A 22,901-nucleotide genomic window follows, 5' to 3' on the forward strand; every position below is an offset into this window, starting at 1 on the left:
TACATAACCACCCTTGACTGTGGCAAAGGCTCCAGGGGCAGCAGCCTTCATTCTGCTCTGTCGGCCCTGCTCTCCCTCCAAGGCCAGCCTGCCAAGATGGTCCAGTGGGCACCAGGTTAGCGTCCCTCATTGCTGCCAACTCACAACAGCTGTTCTCTGCAGTTTGACTTTTGTGCACGAATGGCTTAGAGGAGGAAGACTTGAAGTTTAAAAAAAAATTCGCAATAAACTAAACAAAAAATGCATTTCTTCCTATGTGAAGATTAGGTCATTCCTTTGGGATCAGAAGCTCATGCACTTTTTAATTACTTTGTCTCTAGTAGAGACCAATTTGCACAGACTTAGCCAAACTAAGCTTGTCTTCACATCTCTGCTGCTTCTAAAATGGTGGGCTGGAGTCAGGTTTAGTGCAAGGACACAGAACAGAGGGGCGGCATCCTAAAATAGAGGAGGTGGCAGCTCCTTTGGATGCTAGGAGGAAGAGCTTCTAGTCCCCTCCTTGTCTTGAATGAGTCCTGGCCTTGGCGACTCTCTTCACTGCCCTTGGTTTATGCAGACGGGTATGGAGGAGAACATTTCTAAGGCCCCTTCTCCTTCTGTGGTTCTGATTCAAAGTGATCCTGTGACCTTGGACTCTTCGGGCCCACACTAACATGCCACCAGCCTTATTAGCAGGTCACATTTAAAAAGACATGGTTTGGGAAATTGTCAGAACAGACACTGAAAACATGCACATGTGACACTGTGACACCAAAGGTCCTCAGATTCTCACACTGCCAGCTCTGCACACTCTGCACCACCCTTGACTTCACAGCTGCTGTAGTAACTGCATTATCTCTGTATCTGAAGCTTTGTGGGACTTCTGAGCTGGGAGAAGATTGTCTGAGGATGGGATCCAAAGCCCTCAGTTTGTATCTGACAGGCTCAAGCCCAGAGACACTGGGGCTGCTTCAAGATCAGGTAACTCCTGACTCCAGCTTTCTATACCACACTCTTTTTTAAACATGTACACTTAGAGTCCATGCATCACTTTTCTTCCCTGGGTTTAGAGCACTCATGAGCATTCACTCCTCATCTCTCTGGTCAATATTTACAACTTCCCAGTCCTTTGGACAGCCCAGAGCGCAGAGTCAATGGTGAGAAGGCACCCTGGTTATGTGGAATCTTTGCCTTTTGTAATGGAGATCGATCAGCAATCAAATGTAGAGCTAAAATTATCAGGCCACTGCAGGGCTCAGACCTCTGCCACCTGGGGGTGTGCGATTTGGGTTTTCAAATAGCTCAACCAAGTAGATTATGAAAATGATCAATCAATTATTAATAATCCAAGGTTCAGGGGTTTTTTCTCTCCTTTTCTCTCTCCCACACACATCAAACAAGTAAAAAGTTTGCCCTGTCTAAATAATCTCTCCCCAAAATCATCCAATTGATTTGTAAATATCAAGAGGAACCAAAAATCGGCATTGCTCCAAGGGGCAGCAGGTTCAATACCACATCCTACCCTACGGCTTTTGACCCCACAAGAGGCTCCAGCGAAGTGGGAAAGTTAGTCTGAGGAATAATAGCTGTGTATGCGATTCATAATGGTTTGATGATGTTTCTTTCTCTAACAGGCAAGATGAGCAATGAGTTAAAACTGGAGCCACTTGCTTAGTAACAAAGGCAAAAAAAAAAAAAGAAAAAGAGAGAGAGAAGAAAGAAAGAAAAAGAAACCAAAAAAGAAATTCAATTTCCCTTTTTCAGCTAAACAAAAACTCTAGGTTTTATACTCCTACGACCTAGATATAGTCAAAGAGATCATACAGAGTGTTCCTAGGGAGAAAGAGACCTCGACTCTCAACTGTTCAGCCAAGTTTTCAGCTTAGAAAATGCCTTTACAAGAGAATACTGAAACAGACAGAAACAGAGGCTTATGGGATAGAAACAGTGAAAGAGCTTAAACAGAACTCGGCTCAGCGCTGGGGGGCTGTGACCACATTATCTCAACTTCCCATTACTGGCTTGTAATAACACAACCCAGGCTGTTCTCTTAGCTCTAGTGCTCTGAATTCCCATAAGGAAATATCACTTTTCGGAGAAGGAAAAAAAATCACACACCTTTTCCTGTACAGTCAATGAGAGGTGACGGAAAGGAGGGAGGTGGAAGCAAGTGGGGTCAGAAGGGTTACGGGCTTTTCAATTGTTTTACCCAATGTAATAAAACCTTCCGTAATGCAGAGATTGAAACTAACAAGACTGCAAATAGTTGTGCTGAGCTGTATTCTGTAAATACCTTCACTATGAAGATGGCATGTTTTCAACTCCAGCTTGCAAGTTGTCTTAAATAATGAATGAAGTAAATGAGACTGCCTTATTTATTAACAGGTCCAGTGTGGCCTATGTACCCACACTCAGAACTTGCACTGTGGTTCTTAAGTGCATGCAAAGCATAATCCAAAGTTCCAGAAGCCCCGGTGGAGGGGCTGAGAAGTAAATACCAGAATAACCAAAGCTGATGTCTTTCACTGAATGCTTATAAACGCCAGAGTTTTTTAGTACAATTAATTGCAGTGGAAAAGCTTGCTAAGGTGAGGGTGCCAAAATCAATGTATTAATGACATAACATTACAGCCGCTTAACCAAGCCAACAATAAAATACACACAGGAGCTCTGGAGCAGAAACTGCAAATTCTGTTTCTGTTGTACTAAGAGGAAAATATTAGACTTGTCTCCAACTATTACCCCCAAATCAGAGAATACAATCCAATAAATTCAGAAAAAAAGGTTATCACTGGGCTTGACAGAACATGGGCAACATAGGGGGCTGGCTAAGTGGTGTAGTGGTTAAGTTCGCACACTCCACTTCAGGGGCCCGGCATTCGCAGGTTTGGATCCCGGGCGTGAACCTACACACCACCCATCAGCCATGCTGTGGAGGCATCCCGCCTACAAAACAGAGGAAGACTGGCACAGATGTTAGCTCAGTAACAATCCTCCTCAAGCCAAAAGAGGAAAATTAGCAACAGATGTTAGCTCAGGGCCAGTCTTCCTCATCAAAAATAAAATTAAAAAAGTGGGCAATATAAAAATGTGTGCCCTTTCACTACCATGTGAATGTACTAAACACCACGGAATGGTACACTTAAAAATGGTTAAGAAGGTAAATACTATGTTATATATTCTTGATCACAATAAAAAAAATGCACGACTTACTTTAACCACCCCTTTCACCAGTTTGGTGAGACAGACCTTGTCCTTTGTGATGCTTTTCGCCACTTGCTACAACTAAGGTTTAAGTGGCTGATTACATAATTCCAACAACAGGCTCTACTCTCGAATTCCACTTACATGTGACAAGGGCATTGTTTTTAAATTTAATTTAGCACTGCTTCGGTAAAACTGTCCCCAAACAACAGAAGCTGGCACTTGTCAGCAGTGTGGCGTTGGGCGGGGTGGTGAATATCTATAGACAGAGAGATGATCACGTTAGTGGGTAAAGGTGTGAGACACATACTGTCATGGGAAGATTTTTAATAAAACGTTAAAACAATGGCTCTGAAAAGGAAATGTCAAGTTGGCTTCAAATATGCATGGTGATAAAAAATAAAAGTCTCTCTCTTAATTAATCTATGCATACAGTTTTCAAATGGTCGACCACAGGCTCTCTGAATCGTAAAAGGCACAGTGCTGGTACTTTCTCCCAATATAGATACGAAAAGATATACGATTTTTAAATGATACAGTAGCTGTTGCTTCAGCAAGTTCTAATCATAGTTTATTTACTTACATTATTCCTATTTAAAAAAATAGAAACGTAATTTCAACTAAACATCATTAAACTAGAACTTTAAAATAGGTTATTTTAGGAATTCCATTGGGTCTAATAACAAAGTAAAAGAAAAAAATTGTGTAATGTGGTTCCAACTGTAGCTGGCATCCCCTGGCCAGGAATTTAAAAGCTGTTCGCGCAAATATTAATATGTAAGAAAAAGCGCACAGATGGTGTCATATAAGGATGTGAGTGAAACAGGCTCATCCACTGATGTCATTTTGATATCAAAACAGCAGAATTCAAAATAATCATATGAAGTGCTTTCCAAACAAGGATTTTGATACATTTTACGGATAAAGACACGAGGGCACAAACGGGCTGGGCTCCCACCAAGCCAAGGGCCTGAGCAGACTGCGGACTTTTTCTCACAGCTCACGTCTGCTGCCCAGCTAATCCAGCTCCCCCCGAACGCTCCTCCCTACACACCTCTCGATTCCTTCCATCTCAGTGGATTTTCAGATCAAAAGGGGGAAACAAATAAGAGTAGAAATTGGGAGTGCCGTTATTGAACGAATAGCTGTGACAAATTCTTGGGTAAATATAAAACAAAATCAATTTTAAAAAGACTGACAATGGGAAGCTGCCATCAGATATAAAAGGCACGACAACAGTAACTATGAGAATAGATATAAGAAAGCTCTGCTCAAAGCTATTGATTTCATATCTATCAGGCAGCTAAGACCACAAAGGTTTAAAATATTATTTTTTAAACTTAAGGGGAGTTTTATTTTCTTTCCTCCAATTATGGTCTTAAAAAATATTAAAGTCAAACAAATGTTGAAGTGAAAATGATTGGCCCTATCTCATTTCCTCCTTCATTATATATCTATCATCTAAAACAGAATTTAAAAACAAACAAACAAACAAAAAACACCCAGCTGTGTAAAGGCACTCCTCGTGGTCTCACAGTAGTCTGAAGAGCTCTGAGTTCCACACGGCTTCCTCCCTCCCACTACTGACACCCCGTCTCATGAAAGAGACACAGACCCTACAAAGGCCACAGACCCTTTGACTACCCTGGTGGGGCTCCATCAGTGCCGCTGGGGCCCTACCCACTGTGCCTCTCCGGCCCTCTCTGGCCCTGCCTGCTGCTATCCTTGCCAAAAAGATTGAGACCCAAGCATCCTGGATCCAGCCTGACAGTTGGCTGCTCCCGGCATATCTCAGCTAAGCTAGGCCTGCACGTTCCCCTCTGTTCTGTTGTCATTTCCTTCCGCCCGAGCCTTATAACATGAGCATCGCCAGCAGAGCAAACAACAGACACTAGGAAAGTCTCTTACCTACATCAAAAAACAGGTTATCTCGGTCAACTATGTTGGCAGAAACAGGGAGTGCGTTTTCTGTGGGGGCAAGAAAAGCATGCGCACTCGCCAACCGGAAGGCCACAGCCCCAGCTCTGCTTTCGGGGCTGCCTACTTCTGTGTCAAACACCCTTAGGAAAACCAGGAGAAACTCTGCCTGACAACCCTCAACACGGACAAATAAAATCTCATGTTCATAAAAGGACAAAGTCCTTAGGAAAAAAATAAAACACCTCTAGCTGAGGTGATGGGGAATTCTGGAGCAAGGACTGGTGAATTCCTACTTGGTAATGTATTTGTCACAAGGCCTCAGAAGAGAAGGACAGAAATACACAACACTGCTTCTCTCTCAGACCAGAACAAGCTCACACTTTTCCAGGGGCACAGAGGTCCCATGCTAAAGACAGCACTCATCAGAGCACTACACACTGCTTTATCATCCAACCTAGTCTTGGGAAATTATTCAATAGGCAATTAAGATTTATAATCCAAATGGCCTCAAAATTATATCTCTGGCAAGTCAAGTCCAAATTAAATCAGACCAGGCTTTTAGGCTTCCAAGAGCACATTTTCTCTTTTGAGCGAGTGCATTTCAACACTCAGAACTTCTCCTCTTACAGATCATTTTCAAGGCCATCTCTGGATGCAATCTCCTAAGCAAAATCTGATATATTAAATGAAAAGGGAAATCGGTGAACTGCAAAGCGCAGAGAAAGGAGGAGAGAGCTTTACTGGGGAGACTCTAACCTCCTTCAACAAATTTCAAAAAGTTCATTATTTTAACAACCTTTGTAGTAAATATTACTGGAATTTCTCCTAACACAACACACACATAGCACCTTATTAAACGAAAATGTCCAAAACTAAGTTATTGTATATGGGTAAACCTGAAGCACACTCAGTAGGCCTTCGAAATAGAAAGTGGATATGGAATCCTTTCCTGCCAGGAATATATATATATTTATATCATTGACATATATATTTAAAACTTATTTTAAACTGTCACGCTTCTCCCCGCGTTAGCAGCCCCACGCCTGTGAAACAGACAGGTAACTGAAAGACGGTCCAGGCCCGCATCCCTCATCTCTGACTTCTCCCCGACTTGAGACAACAATCATGCCCGGGACAGACCTGCCTGGTCAACCCCAGCACCAGGGGCAATGAGAGAAGGAAAGAGAAGAGCACCAGGAACTCACATTTCAGTGATGTTCTCAAGGTCTGCACTGTTAGCCTCCAATCTCGGAAATGCCATGATGCCAGGAGAAGGATCGCTGCACCAGATCCGAGAGGCGCTGCATTTGCAGGACGTGGGACAAGCGAGAGCTGACCTCCAGAAGCCCATAACCAGCCAGCAGAAGCCCCAGAGCCGCGCCGTGGCGGGGCCATGCCACCTCGTCCAGGACGACATCCCTAGCCGCCAGTGCCAGCCGGAGTCAGACTGAGTAGTGTCCCTGCGCTGCACCGGCTGGCCTCCTCTCCCAGTGCTAGGTAGCCTTCACAGCGCTCGCCGCTCTCTCTACTCGGTGCTCGTCGCGGGCGCGCAGAGCAGAGCGTGTCCGGGGCTGAGCGTGTCCTGGCGGGCGGCACCGTTTACAGCGGCCGGGGCATCTCTGGCCGCCTCACAGGGGGCGCTACCGCCGTTCTGAGCTCCGCCGCTGCCGTCGCTGCATGGCCTGGCGCGCCGGGCACCAGCCGGCGGCGCTCCACGGACTCTCTGGGGCGCAGCCTCCTTGCTAGACGTACACTGGGATCCGGGACGCACCTCCAGGCTGAGAACAAACAGACACACATAAGACTGAGTGCAGGACCCCATACACCACGAACTGGAGCACTCTCCCTCCGCGCTCGCGTTACCCCCACCCCGACCGCAACCAGGAGACTGTGGATGGATGAGTGCCCAGCTCCAGCCCCAGAAATAAACTTGCTCCTCGATGGCACTACACCGCTGGGCCACCAGTGTGCCCACCCTTTCTCTAAGCCTGTGGTCGAGGGAGGGGAGATAGGGCAAGGGTCCCTAAGACAGAATTCCATGGCACAGGCCGGGCGAAGGACCCTTTAAAAGGGGACGCGGAGGCTGCCGGCTGCGATGGCTTGGAGACTGAGCCTCCGAATGATGCTGCAGAATCCACCACGGCCGCTGGGCGCAGGGGGCGCGGGCAGGTGGCGCGGCGCGTCCCACCTGGGGAGCCGCCACGGCCGCCCCAGGGGGGACAGCGAGGGCCGAGACGACGGAGGACACTGTCCGCGCTGCTCACCCGGGCTCCGGCGCCTATTGCCCGCCGGAGGCGCCTGGGTCCAGGCTCCTCCTGCCGCCGGGGACTGAGCGCGGAGAGCGCGAGCGAAGGAGCGAGCGAGGCTCCTGCTCCAACCCAATTCCGGGAGCAGCCGCCGCCGCCGCCGCCGCCGCCTCTGCTACTGCTGGCGAAGTGACGTGAGGGCTGACGCAGAGCAGGGGCAGAAACTCCAGAAAATTAGTCTGAAATCCAAAAACACACACGCTCATACACACACAAACCCATAACACCCTCCAGACAAAAGCAACAGGGATGGGAGGGGAAGCTGGGGGCGAGCGGGGAGGAGGGAGGTATCGGTGCCACTGGCCAGAAGCAGACAGCAGCAGCATGTGGGAGTTCACACACGCGCACACACGCACACATCCTGGCGTGTAGACGCGCGCGCCTGTGTGTGTGGGGGCGCCCGTGTGTGTGTGACTGCGTTTAGATCCAGGTACCTCTGAGATGGACCGTTCCGCCGATCGACGCCTCCTGGTCCCTAATTCACACCTCGGTCTCTTCTACATTCGCAGTAGAGGCTGTCTCCTTTTTTGAAATGGAAACCCGGCTCGGTTCAGCTCTGAAAAATGCGCTGATTCTTATTATAGGAATCCTCCCTCCCTTCTCCCTCCCCACTGCGTTCTCCTTTCCCATCCTGCCTAAAAGGGAGGGCGAGCAAGCCTAAAAATAAATAAATATTGTAAACACCAAAACGTGTTCAGCATTAGCAACCAAGGATAACCGCCCCCATTCCGGGCCATCTATTTGGGGATCCGTGGTTTTGGAGGGTCTTCCTGTTAGTGCTTTTACAGAGGGAGGGGAGTCTCCAGACGCAACACTAGCTCTCTAAGTGGGTCTCTTTCCTGCCGTTTTCTGGCACCACACGCCAGGGAAATAGAGACATGTGAGGGGAAGGGAGCGCGCCTGATTCGTATTGGGTTCTCTAAATGCGCGGCAGCAACACTGGCCTGTCCGGTGTGTGGCGCCGCGTCATTTTCTCTCATCCTTCAACCTGGCAGGATGCAGCCATTCCCAGATTGTAGCTTCACTCCCCGCGATGCCCACCCCCACGCAGGGCACCCCGAGCCCTTGCTCCCCTGCCGTACCTTGCGCGTTTTCGTGTGTGCGCGGGTGTGCGCGAACGCGTGCCCTGCGCCCGCGCTGCCCCAGCACGACATGCATCCAGCTACCGAGAAGCCCGGCGCGGGCAGAGCCTCGGGGTCTCACTAAAGACAAATGAGGCGATCCGGCAGGGTCGGGTGACAAACCTTAACTGCTCTGCAGGCGCAGTTAAATGATGGCTGCGGGGCATTCGCAAGCCTTGTCTGAGAATCCGTCTTCCCATTTGCGGATCGGAGAGTCTGTTTTTCCGCAGTCATTTAAAAGGGAACTGGGAAAATGCACCGCAGTGCCTGACACTTCTGAGGGCTCTGGTGCCCCCGCGCGGGGAGAGAGCGCCCGGCACGCTCGGGAGCACCAACCCACGGCCGCGGCGGTGCCGGGCACTGCGCAGGGGGCGCGCTCTGGCGCCAGATGCGCAACGGGCAGCGCCCGACGCGCGCGGCCCTGCCTGCCAGCGCGCTGCTCGCCGGGTCTCTTCGAGCTCCTGCCTGGGAAAAAGGTGGGCACCTCTCAGAGCGATAAATGGCGATCGGATGGGATTTCGTCCAAATGATAAGAATGGTCACCAATCTGCCCACAGAGGCTGGGAGTGGAAAGGATCGAGAAACCCCAATGTCAAGGTGAATGCTTAGATGTCGAGGACGCCTTAAATATTACGAGAGAACGGAAAGCATCTAGTGGGCTTTTGTACAGACCCTGGGCGCCAAGTGTAACCGCGGGAATCCTTCCGCAGCACCCAGAAATCTTGCTGCAGCGCCGGAAGACCAGGCCAGCAGGTCTGCCTCTCTCCACCATCACTCGGCTGGACGCGCGTTGGGTGCTGAATGGCCAAGCTGAAGTTCATTTCTCTACTGGGCCCCCATTCCCTGCTGGGCGAGGACGTGCCAAGGAAGGGAAGCCAAGGGCAAAAATGTCTTGCTCCACGTCACAAAGTAATAACACTCTTCCGCCTGTCTTGCCAGTGTCCTTAACTGGAGCTGACCCTGCGGAATACCTGGGGCAGGGGTGTGTGCATAATTACCCACATCTCTCTCACACTCACACCCTCATCTCATTTTTGTTAGAAATGGCTCATTTGCACCCTAGTGGCCGCAAAGTGTCAATGCAACCTCCAAAGGATGGGCAGTTTCAGCGTGGTTTGCAGACCAGAAGATTCTAATTATGTTGGAATATTTTTAGAAGGTGTATTATAACAGATATACACTACTATAATATTTAGATTCTAAATGTGCCCCATTGAATATCCCCCACTTAAAATTAGAGCTGGCGGCCCCGCTTCTAATCACCCTTCCCCTGCTGTTTCTTCCATAGTACTTGCCGTTTTTCTAACAGATCATTTACTTATTATATTTATCGTTTATTGTATTCTCCCAGTGGAATGTAAAGTCCATCAAGGCAAGGATCTTTATTTTATTCGTTGATATATCTCAAGGACATAGTAGGTTTGAAAATATGTATGTGTATGTGCTTGATGAATAAATGAAATAAAGTTGAGATTCCTCAAACAGGCTCTCTACATTCTCACTTTCTTAACCTCTAACCCTGCAAATCCGTCTGAATGATTCCGCCTGGACTCTCTCCTTCCCATCTCCACCATCTCTGAATCTTCCCTGTGCTGTGAGTTCTCACAGTGCTTCTTAAAGCCCCACTGTCTGCCTCCTCCAGGAGCCGGGTATGTTCTGGCACTGGGCCAGGAAGGACCTCCCTCTCACCCATGCTGGTAACTCAACACTGTCATGCACAGAGCCTGAAACACACCAGGCAATCGATATTCAGTTCTTCACTCATAGGATCATGGGTCTTTCTCAATTTTAAGACCTACAAGATATTTCATAGACATTATTTCAGGGATTCTTAGACCATAGCTTTGTGGGAGATGAGGACTATTTCTCAGATGGACAAAATGACATAGAGATAATTTTCCCCAGATCATATGAACTCTTCAAAGCAGAGATGGAGACTAAGCGTTGCAGACCCCTGCCTGTACTGGATTATGATGTACTTAGAATGGTGCTTCTCAAGCTGGTTTCACCATGACCCACAGTAAGAAATGCCCTTTCTATCACAATCCAATGCACGCATGTATGTACATACAACTAAAAACAGTTTCACAAAACAAAACTTATTTACTCTTAATGCATGGAATACACTAATATTTTATTTTTTATATTATACCACTTCATTTTTTAATGCTTGAAATAACCCAATAAATTCATTTTAACATCCAACTGAGTTGTAAAACAAAAACAAAAATACTGTCAACTTCTGTTTCTGACTAAAATAGAGTAATAGGGAATACATTTAACCTCCCAACCAAATTACCAACACACTGAACAAAATATACAAAACAGTAATTTTCAAGACAATGGACATAAGACAATGAAGGCTGTGGCTCTGGGAGAAGGAACTCAGGCAGAATCCAGCTCCCTGGGTTGAGGAGACAGAGCTGAGAGTCCGGGAAATCCAGAAGTCAGACTTCACAAGGACACAGGAGCAGGGAGGAGAGAAAAGCACAGAGAGAGAACTCCAAAGGTCTGCAGAAGGTCCCTCTCAAGCTGCCAGAGGAGTACTAATTAGCACATGCAGGTGATGAAGTCACCTGAGGCCAAGGAAGGAAGTTCTGAAAGGATTAAAAGGAGCAGAGTGGAAGAAAACTTCAAAAGGGAAATTGAAAACATTACATATCAGAATTTATGCTAATATGTCAATTATATCTCAATAAAGCTGGAAAGAAAAAAAACAGACATTAAACAAATTTTTTAAAAAGTTTGTGTGGTGCCACTAAAACATCTCAAAGTATTTAGGAGGAATTTTGTAACACTAAATGCCTATATTAGAAAAGAAGAAAGGCCTCTAACCAGTAACCTCAGCTTCCACCTTAAGAAACCAGAAAAAGGAGAGCAAATTAAACACAAGCAAACAGAAGTGAGAAAATAATAACAATCAGAGTGGGAAAAAATGCAATACAAAACAGAAAAACAGGAGTGAAAAACAATGAAGCCAAAAGTGATTCTTTGAGAAGATGAATAAAATTGATAAACCTCTAGCCAGACTGGCCAGGAATGAAAGAGAGAAGACACAAATTATCAGTAACAGGAATGCAAGCAATGACAACACTAGAAAACCTATGGATACGAAAGAAATAACAAGGGAGTATTGTGAACAATATTATGCAAACAAATTTGACAACTTAAATGAAATAGATGTATATCTTGAGAGATATAAGCCAACAAAGCTCACCATAGAAGAAATCGATTACCTGAATAGTCCTGTATCTATTTCAGAAATTGAATTTATAGTTAAGAACATCCCCATAAAAAAAACTCCAGGGTCAAATGGCTTCACTGGTAAATTCTACAAAACAATTAAGGAAAAATAATACCAGAAAATGAATAGCACCAGAATAATACCAGGAAAATGAAGAGGAAGGAACACTTTCCAACTCATTCTATGAGGCCAGTATTGCCTTGCTACCAGAATCAGACCAAGACATTGCAAGAAAAGAAAGCAAAAAACCAATATCCCTCATAAATATAAATGGAAAATTTCTTCCTGATTTTTTTTCTCCCCAAATCCCCCCAGCACACAGTTATATATTTTTAGTTGTAGGTCCTTCTAGTTGTGGCATGTGGGACGCCACCTCAACATGGCCTAACGAGTGGCGCCATATCCGCGTCCAGGATCCAAACCCTGGGCCGCTGAAGCAGGGCACGAGAACTTAACCACTCAGCCACAGGGCAGCCCCCTGGAAAATTTCTAAACAAAATTTTAGCAAACTGAATCCAGTAAAACATCATACATCCAAAAGCATGATGACTAAGTGAAGTTTATCCCAAGAACGCAATTTTAGTTTAATATTCAAAAATCAATCAATGTATGTTATCATACTTACAAACTAAAAACCTAAAATTATGTGATCATCTCAAAAGACACAGAAAAGATATTTGACCAAATGCAACATCTATTCCTGAAAACTCTCAGCAAACTAGAGATAAAAGGGAACATCCTCAACTGATAAATGGAGTCTACAAAAAACCCACCGTTTACATAGTGCTTAAAGTGGAAGACAGAATGCTTTACCCCAACTAACAGGAAGAAGACAAGGATGTATATCCACTTTCGCCATTTCTATTCAGTGTTGTACTGACATTCGAATCAGTACAATAAGTCAAGAAATAGGAATCAAAGGCCTCAAGATTGGAAAAGAAGAATAAAACTGTCTTTATAAACAGACGACATGATTTCCTATATAGAAAATCCAATAGAATCTATAAAAGAGCTACTCATACTAATAAGTGAATTATTGAGTTTGCAGGATACAAGTCAAATGTTTACAAATTAAGTGTATCTATATACTAGCACCAAAAATCTGGAATTAGAATTTAAAAAATAATATGAGTTACAGTAGCATAAAAATATGAAATACTTAGAGATAAAGCATAATTTATAAAAGGAAAAAGATATATTGGATTTTATAAAAGTAGCTTCTCCTCTTCAAAAGACATTGATAAGGGAATGAAAAGCCACAAAATGGGAAACATATTTGCAAATTGTATATCTAATAAAGGGCTTTTCCAGAGTTTATGAAGAGCTCTCAAAACTCGATAAAAATAAAAAACATTTTAAACATGTGCAAATGATTTGAACATATACTTTACTAAAAAAGGTATACAGATGGCAAATAAGCACATAAGAAGATGCTCAGCATCATTATTCGTTGGGGAAATGCAAATTAAAACTACAATGAGATACCTACACAACAATTGGAACGGCTAAAACTAAAAAGACACCACACCAAGTATTGATGAGAATATGGAGCAATTGGAACTCTCATACACTGCTGGTGCAAGTGTAAAATGGTTCAACCACTTTGGAAAATAGAACAGTTTCTTAAAGTATATAAAGTATATAAAGTGAAGCATATACATGCCATGTAATCCAGCCATTCTACTTCTATGTATTCACCCAAGAGAAATGAAAGCTTATGTCCATGCAAAGACCTAATGTGAGTGTTTGTGCTGCTTTGTTTGTATTGGCAAAAACTGGAAACAACCCAAATATTCAACAGGTAAATGGGCGAACACATTGTGGCATATCCATACAAAGAAATGCTACTCAGCAATGAAAAGCCATAAACCCTTGATACCCACAACCATATGGATGGATCTCAAAATAATTGTTCTGAGTGAAAGACGCCAGACAAAAAGGAGTACCTACTGTATGATCCCATGTTTTTAAACTATATAAAATGTAGACTATCATGACAGAAAGCAAATCAGTGATTCCTGGTGAAGGATGTGAGGAGTGAGCAGGGAGGAGCCTGGGGGAGCAATGACACAGGGGCACAAGAAAGCGTTGATGATGATGGATGTACTCGTTATCCTGATTGTGGTGATAGTTTCAATATTACCAAATTGTACATTTAAGTATGTTTAGTTTATTATATATTATTATACCTCAATAAAACTATTTTAAAAAGAAAGAAAGAAAAACTACCCTAGATGCTCCCATCATCAGCTTCTTATCCCCATTGGAGTGCTATTAGAACCTCCAATTAGGAAGCAATAATAAAGTTTGGAGATTTTTTAAAATAAACTCAGATTCTGTAATCTTCTCATTTTAGAGGGACCTACTGTGTAATATCTTTTACACTGTGGAAAAAGATTGGGGAAACCATCATTTAAAAGATAGAACAGATAGTGGCCCACACCTAGAAATAGCTTGAATATCCATTAACAGTAGAACAACACAATAAATGATAAGACTTCCATTCTGTATAATCTTATACACCTAATTAAAATGAGTTATAACTATGTACATTGACCTGGAGGTATGTTCATGTATGTTAAGCGAATAGTGCAAGTTGCATGACATATGTAGTCCGATGCTACAGAGAAAGCCAATATGGTGAATGTGATTTGTTGGTGTGTGCGTCTGCAGAAAGGCAGAGAAGGACTTACACCTGCTGCAACATGAGTAACACAGAGGCATTGGAGAGGTTGTTTGGAGGAAGGGGAGGGCAAACCAAAAAACTTGTGGAATGTGGCACTGGTAACCTCCTTACCCATAACATGCCTTCTTTTTTCACCTTTTCCTCTTTTTGTTGCCTCTTTTTCCCGCAGACCTGGTGTTATTCTGTCTCTAGAGTCCCTCCCTTTGGTGGAAAGAACTGAATGTAAAAGAATGTTTACAATCTAAATAATGTTCTCCACTGGATGTTTCCCTTTTTCAAGAACATCTGTATGTTAGTAGAGGACGCTGGGGAGAATATAGAATCCCGACGAAGTTCAGGTACTAGGGCGTCCATAAATGGCAAAGTATTTGGAGTCAGAGGACCCTCAACACAGGCCACAATGGAGTCAGAGGCTGCTATTCACGATTAGCCCCACGCTTGCTCCTTCACACCCTAATTCCCTCTTTTCTTGTTCAGAAAGTTTTGAAATGTTTCCTACCTCATACCCCCCAGCTCTGAGTTAGGGTCTCACTTTTCCGCATCTCTGCCCAGTCTGTGAACTACATGTTGCCCTGTCACTGAACAATAGCCACATCCAGGGTCTCATCCTACTTCCTTTCTTCCTTGTGTCCAAACCTTCCACTTTCAACTCTTAGTCATACACTTAGCATGCACTAAGTCAACACAGACTTATGGAGCTTTTATGAAGCCCTAGAAGGAAGAGCATGTGGAGAAAATTTGACAGAGCCCCAGGAAATTGGAGTCACACATAGCTGGGTGACCCTGAAATCTAAGTTTGAATCATCTATCTGACTCATGATAAACTCTGGATTGTTTTTCTAGTCTGTGCCAGTAGTCTTATAACTATACCCATACGTGCCCCCTGTGTTGTCCTGATTTATGGAGAGCTATCTTATCACATCATCAAAGAAGTCCATGTCTCACAAGGGAGTTTACTTATTCCTCAATAAAAAGATACGGTGTGTCTTTTCTGTGCCACCCAGCCTAGATTTACTGGGACCGTCAAGTGTTCCCAGTTCCCAACTCAACTGACAATTACAATCCACACAAAGAACAGTGTTTATGGTCATATTACCCTTAGGGTTAAAAAGCTACAAACATTCTATCATATCAGCTGTCTACAGTTAATTAACTAAATGTTCTTCCAAGTGGGTAGCAACCCATTAGTAAGATTTTGACAATATCCTTCTCTACCCATGCTGTCCAACATGGTAGCCAATAGCTCCTGTGGCTATTGAATACTTGAAATGTGGCCAGTTCAAAATGAGATGTTCTGTAAGTGTGAAACACGCACAATGTCAAGACTTAGAGAAAAAAATGCAAAATAACTCATTAATAATTTTTATATTGATTTTGCATTGAAATAATATTTCGGATTTATTAGGTTAAATACAATATATCACTAAAATTAATTTCATCTTTATACTCCTTTTAATGTGGAAAAATTTATTTACTTTTGTTTGTTTAAAAAAGTTATCAACTCAACATTTATCCTTCCTAAAACCCCCTGGTTGTTATCTTTGAATCAATGATCCAGATGGTTAAGTCTCTTTGAGTCTTCTGTATAATCTTTTAAAATCTTGAATTTGCCATCCAACATTTTAACCGTTCCTCCTGCATTTTTTCACCTGAGGGTCTAATGAGTATGCCTTTTATGCATTCATAAATGTCATTGATAAAAATTATTTAATGTGACAGGTCGAGACACTCAACTAGAGACATTATCTAGGCTGACATTTATTCCTTAACTAATTTATTCATCTTTACATTGAGTGTGGCTGTTTAACTAGCTAAGAATCCGTCAAACTGAATTCCATAATGATGTCTTCCTTGACCCTTGGCCTGAGGCACCTACATACCGCACACTCAATTGCATGAAGACCAAGCTGGTATTGCTCACTAGTGTTTTTTGTTTGGGGGAATTTTTTGGGGGGAGGGGGTTGTGTGTTTTGTTTTGGTTTGGTTTTTTCAATCACCATGGAACCCATCTCTCATGCCAACTCCAGATCTATCCTCATTCTAACCTAACGTCACTCCTGGAACTCACGTTCTGGCTTTTTGGCTAATAACTCCATTTCTTCCTCTTGTCCCTTTTGATCCTTATACCCTGTTTCTCCAATATTTAAATCAACTTCTCCGAATGAATTTGTCTCGACTGCACTTTCAGCTCTCAATTCACTGGGTTGTTTTGGATAGGAATTCCCCCTTCATAGCTTAGGATTGTAAAACCCAGCAACAATCCACTTGGCGAATTTTGCACCTACTCTCCTTTCCCCTGATGGGGAAAGATTGGGCAGGATAGCTCAGAAAGAGAAAGAGCAGAGCAGACAAGTGGGGAGTGGTTGAGAAACAGAATGGACAGTAATTTAGGTACATTTTGGAATCCACTTTTGCTCCTTTTTGGAAAATTGAGACATTTTCTATTCTTTTCTTCCATGTGCCATCTCTCCCCGGGCATTACCAGCAGTTGTCCCTTGGTCACGAAAGCAAGCCTAGTAATGACTTTTATTATCTTTGCAACCATTTAAATAGGCTATTGTACCTCTTATATGGTCTCACTTAACTAAGATGTCACATTCTTGATATCACACGGCCACTACCATTTCCATCGTAAAGATCCTTTTTCTTACCAGAGAAGGACACAGAACAAGAGCTAAATAATATTGCCTTGTCTCTACAATCTGTGGATGTCTCACCATCTGCCCCAGCTCTGAGATTGTCTCTTCATTCTTCTTCTTACTCTCAGCCTGGTTTAAATAGTCTTTTTTTGTTGTTGATCTCTGTATTTTTTTTTTTTTATAACTGTAATGCATTCTGGACATCAATCCTCCTGCCTCTGTTCTCACAGAATTGTGCTGCTCTGTTGTATTCAAAATGTGGCCCACTTTCCATTTGTTCCACACAAAAATCCACAGCCTAGTTACATAGAGTCTCCTTTCTTCCTCTTGAGCATCTTTCATGCCCTTGTGGTCAGAATTTTATATTTTAGAGCTTCTCTTCTCTTTCAAATCAATATTCTCTTTTAGAGTCAGCAAGTCGAAGGGTTTAATCTATTTTACCTCAAAAATAATCTGTTCCCTGAAGTCTAGATACATAACAGTTTTCTCAGCATCTCATATTTAGCCAGTACGACCTCCAGTGCCATAGCCAGGTCAGTCTTATGGGTTTCCATAGCCCTGTCATGAGCGTCCTTCCCTCCCCACCCACCAAGTCCTAGGGACCCACATAACACCCAAGAAACATTTCCCTGGGGCCAGGACAATGGTATCATCATTGACTGAAGTGGAAGCATCCCAACAGAAAAGAGAATCCAAGGCAGCAGAGTCAGGCTGAACCAGAGTTGCCTGACACTCCTGTCTAGTTGGAGATGCTCTTCTTGTCTCTCAACTTTGTTTCTACTGTGCTCTCTTTTAATAAGGGAGGCTGCTCATTCCTGTGTCCATGACTTCTCTTCCAATCAACTGAAAGAGATGGGGAATGCCTATGTTGGAAGCCTATATCCCTTAATTCTTCCATTTCTGAATAGGTTGGGTAGAAATTAAGCTGCTTCAATAAAGAGACCCACCTCCCAAATACAGTAGCTCAAACAAGTAAGAAATTTATCTTTCTCATGTCATAGTTGAGAGAGAATGTGCATTCCAGGAAGGATACATGACTCCATGCCACAGGGTTTTCCTCAGGTCCAGGCTCCTTCTATCTTGTTCCTCTGTCATTTTCCCAGGGTTTGACCATAGTTTCCTACCTAGAAATTCAGTAATATATAGTCTAGATTTTCCTGACTACAAAATCTTTAAGTTAAAACAGAATTTAATGGACCATTTGAACTCCAGGTGACACCCTGACACTTTCTTTTTCTGTCCCTGGGGAAAAACACAGGGTCTTTCTGCCACAGTGCCCACTCCAGCCAACTCTAAAGTCAACTTTTCACATGAGACTTTATTGATAAATATATGCATAATGCTGTGAGTGGCAAACTCTACTGCCTTAATTTTCATTTCTAAGGGTAGCTCTAAATTTTGACCATTATTCTAAACAAATATGTATAGGGAATATAACTTGTTTGTTTGCTGTTTCCGGTAGCTTTGACTAAAGAAATAAAGCGTTTTTTCCTTATAAAAGAAAAGAAAGTAGACTGAGTAGATATCATACCACAGGGGCCATCCTGGAATACCCTTACCTTTGCTACAGACATCATTAGGCTTGAGTTTCAGTCACAACTCTGTCACTTTGTAGCTCGTGTGGTGCTTTTGGGAAAGTAATTTACCTGTCTTAGGCCTCTATCTACAGAATGAGTATGGCAGTTTGAAATCATGGCTGCAGTCTATGTCCCCTCCCCTTGAATCTGGGCAGGCTTGTGACTGCCTCAACCAATATAAGGTGATAAAGGTGTCATTATGTGACTTCTGAGGTTAGGTCATAAAAAGAGATGCAACTTCTGCCTTGCGCACTGTAAGACTTGCTCTTGGAACCCTGAACTCCACATAAGAAGCCCAACCACCCTGATGGTGCCATGATGGAAAGCATCTCAGGCAACAATCCCAGCTAAGCCCAGCCTTCCAGACATCCTGCCCTAGACCCCACTCCCAGAATGAAGCCTCTTTTTCTTCAGACCTATCGATCCACCAGCTGAATACTACTGAGTGACCTACATTGATGCCACTTGGAACAGAAGAATTAGCTGACTGTGCCTGAACTCCTGATCCACAGAATTGCGAGGCAGAGTAAAATGGTTGTTTTAAGCCAGGAAGTTTTGGGTAATTTTGCTACGCAGTAATAGATAACTGAAACAATGAGGAACTAGATACTCTCAAGGGTCCCTTTCAGCACTGATACTCCAGAACTTTCTGAGAGACAATTGGAGGTACAGCTACCTCATTTACACTGGCCACAAAATCTTTTCCATGGCTCTTACATTTCTCTGTGCAGATCCTTACCTGTATTACACAATTAACCAGTTAACCCTCCATCGGTAACATAATTACTCTCCCGCAAAATGATAACTTCTCTAACGATACAAGCAATAATACATAGTTATTGCTTGTGAAGGCAATATTTTATACAGCCTTAGACCTTCTGAAGGCACCCTGAAACTACCTAACAACCAGCTGCATCTACAAGCCAGTGGAGGTCTACCAACGTCTGTTCTTAGACTCTGACTTCCTAGGGAGGTATTTGGTTGGGGTGAAGGGTCCTTAGCCGTCAGAACTCGAGTTCTCTCAAGTCAATTGACAGACATTGCTAAGCACTGGAAATATAAACAGGAATAAGACACAATTCTTGTCTTATAAGAGCTTGAAGTCCTATGGGGAGACACATGCAAAAGTGGATCATTTCAGTTTACATGGTGTGAGCCTGGAGGCACGTGCTGGGAGCTATAGAAGACAAAGGAGGAGCACAGAGCTCCATCAGAGAATCAGGTAAGGTTTCAGGGAGGCAATGACCTTGAGCTGAGTCTTAAAGACTACACTTGAATTATCCAGGAGAAATGACCAAGAGGATGGCACGAGTAAATGCAAGAAGGCCAGAAACAGGATGGCATGTGGGTGGAACCACATGCTGCTCAAATGGTGGCCACGCCTACACCTTTCCTCTATCCTCCCAAGAAAATTAGCACCAACTGTGTGCACTGGCCTTTCGCCCCCAGACTAGCCTCTAAGAGGACACGGTGACTACTTTCTCATGGCTCTCTTTTGCTCTGATCAGAGTCCACTCTGTGGTCAGTCCACCCTCAGCAATCAGCAGCCTGTCTGAAGGGCGTTTGGTGATTCCTTCCAAAACCTGCATCTGGCAGGCCCTGAAGTTTTTCTAAGTATTTTCCACGTGTGTACATCTCTCCTGTCCTTCCTCCTTCCCTCTACTGAGGGACCCTAGCCCATGGCTTTAGATAAATTTAGAACTGTTCTATTCCATGTCTGTTAACTAGAAAACCTTACAGAGACAAAGACTATATCATAACTGCACTTCTAAAGTCATCCCAGCAGAGAGGAAACAGAAAATAAATTATTTTGTGGGACAAATCCACCTCTTCTTGAGAGTCCATTGTTTTTCATCTATGTGGTTTCTCTTTCTTAAAGGACCTCCATGGTCAGTTGATTGACCTCACGCCTTGTAACATAAATACCTCTTTTCTGTCCAGAAGCCTTGGAGATTCTGCAAGGCCCTTTGCAAACACAGAAGCTGCAACTTTTGCCGCCTCATCTTGCTCTTTAAAAGCTTCAATAAACCTCTCCCACTGGAAGACATCTCCTACGCACAGGGTGAGATTTCCTGTGGACTGAGAGAGAAGGACCGAGAGATGAGAGAAGCTTTCCTTCCTCCCATTTCCTCTTACCCTTACAAGTGAGCTCAGTAGAAGAGAAGAGCCTGTCCCTAAAGGATAATTCAGGTTCTGAGGGCAGATAAAGCTAATTCTGGGTTTCCTATACTCTGGGATATTTCTAATTATCTTCAAAGAGAATTTTCAGATCCTTAAACACAACCAAAAATAAAATCAATTCTTTTTAACTTCAGCTTGAAAGAACTTGCCACTCAGTACTTTTTAGACTGGAAGGGGACATCCTGAGAGCCATCTCCAGTGGTCTTACAGCCTCAGGTACATTATCAGCCACTGCCTTTGGTTCTGATTCTCCAGTGTCCTTTGAACTCTTTGTTCTCGAAATAACTGCCTAAATAATATTCAAAGAAAGATCACAAGGTTGTTCACGGAGGAAAAGCATAGTGTGGTTTTAGGTTCCCAACTTGCCTTTCTGTACCTGCAACTCCACACTTAACAAAACGGGAATAACGCTATCACACCCCTTCTGTCTCACAAAGCCCTTGGATGACTAATTAGATATTGCCTTTGAGTGTCTGAAACTTTCTTCATGTGAAGAATACTGTCTCTAAAAGTGGTTGTATTGCCTTTGTTAATCTCATGCTGTAAGAGAAAAAAGTCACACAGTGGAGACAGCATCCCTTCAATGAGGATCGAAAGTGTCGAGGGTAGCCCACGCTTTCCAGTGTGGAAGAAACAACAATCAGCTGAAAAGCTGCCTCTCTGCCTATAAAAGGGACTGTCCTGCAGCTGGCCATCATGAGAAGTGGCAAGGCACAGAATGAAACTGGCCCAGAAGCAGCAGCCTTCCAGATTCCTTTGCTTTGGGGGTTTTGACACAGTTGTGGGCTGGCTGTAAGGACTGGGTTACCTCCAGTATTGCCTGGGCTACACTGGCGGTCTCATTGGAGAATGCCAGAGAGCTTCTTGCTCAGTTAGCCTTTCCTCCTCATCCATCTTTTCATCCTGGGATATGATTTTCTTCGCAGAAAGGAGGGTGTTCTAGAATAGTTAATTTTCCCCTTCATTTTAGATTCAGTGCCTACTGGAGAGAGAGAGAAAAACAGAGAGAGAGTATTTTCTTTTTAATATCTGCCTATCAGTGGAACTCCATATAAACACTTGCTAGAGTTTGGCATAGCTCTTTGTATAAAGAAGAAATTTCCTATTTTCATAAGAACACTGAAAAGAGGTCATCATTGACTAACCCAAGAACCGCTCCATCCAAGAAACAGCCCTTGGACTGCCTCCTCCCCAGCACATATGGTCTCTACTTTCTTCTACATGCCCTGTACTTTCCTAGGGCCTTTGCTTTAGAACAGAGCCAAAACGCGCACGTGGGACATAAGCCCACACGTATTTAGCAAAGACTCAAGACTATGAGTAGAGCCAAGTTTTCAAACAAAGCAAAACACAGCACTGAAAAACCTTGCATTTATTTTTAATCTCTTTCATTCCCTCATCATCCTTCTTGATTACTATTTATTTTTCAATATTTCTCAGCAACACAGCAGTTTTGTTTCTGCTCTGTTTCCTGTCACTTTGCTCCAGACAGCCACAGGGAGTGAAGCAGACCTAAGACTGCCATCTTGTGCTCAAGACGGTTATCGTTGTTGCTTTTGAAAGCAAATGCAATTTGTGGGATTTGTGAGAAGACTTTGGAATCCAGGTCTGATGCTCTCTGACCTGGATTTTACCAGAAGGTTTCGAAATTTCTCATACTTTAGCATTGTTCTTTCTTGGCCTTCCCTCTTCAGGATGCCATGAGTCACCCCTTAGTTGAAAGCCTTTTTTTTTCAAATGACTCCAAGTGTGACTTAGAATAATTATAGTTCAGAGACCATTACCTATGGTTTTATGACTGGGCTCAGTGTCCCAACTCAGGAGAGTAGACACTTAAGAACTAAGGCATGACAGATAGTTTAAAACCAAAGACCTAGTGGGTATTCTCCCCTACTACCCTCTCTATATCTCTCCTCTACCATCTCTCCATTGGAAACTGACCTCTCATGAGTGGTGTACTGCATGCCAGGACCTTGGCTGGAGGTCCTGTGGGGTCAGTATCCCACAGGCCCCAGGAATATCTGGATAGGGCACTCTCGGGGGA

General features: G+C 43.7%; 1 protein-coding gene across 12 annotated transcripts in view; it reads right to left on the bottom strand.

Annotated features, from left to right (window-relative positions):
• Positions 1-8,779, bottom strand: part of NTRK2 (neurotrophic receptor tyrosine kinase 2) — a 346,251-nt gene extending 337,472 nt beyond the window's left edge. For 3 of the 12 annotated variants that reach the window (XM_070496004.1, XM_014827019.3, XM_070496005.1), the window contains exons 1-2: positions 7,368-7,799; positions 6,309-6,881 (exon numbers count right to left, since the gene is read on the bottom strand). In XM_070496004.1, coding sequence (XP_070352105.1) covers positions 6,309-6,520 — 212 coding nt within the window. In that variant the 5' untranslated portion in view covers positions 6,521-6,881; positions 7,368-7,799. Of the gene's footprint in view, positions 1-6,308; positions 6,882-7,291; positions 7,802-7,843; positions 7,966-8,491 lie in introns of those variants that run through there. The other 9 variants (XM_070496002.1, XM_070496006.1, XM_014827013.3 and 6 more) reach the window with 8 other exon arrangements.
• Positions 8,780-22,901: the final 14,122 nt, after the last annotated feature.

This window comes from Equus asinus, chromosome 23 (genome assembly GCF_041296235.1).
Source record: "Equus asinus isolate D_3611 breed Donkey chromosome 23, EquAss-T2T_v2, whole genome shotgun sequence".
Classification (NCBI taxonomy): Eukaryota; Metazoa; Chordata; class Mammalia; order Perissodactyla; family Equidae; genus Equus; species Equus asinus.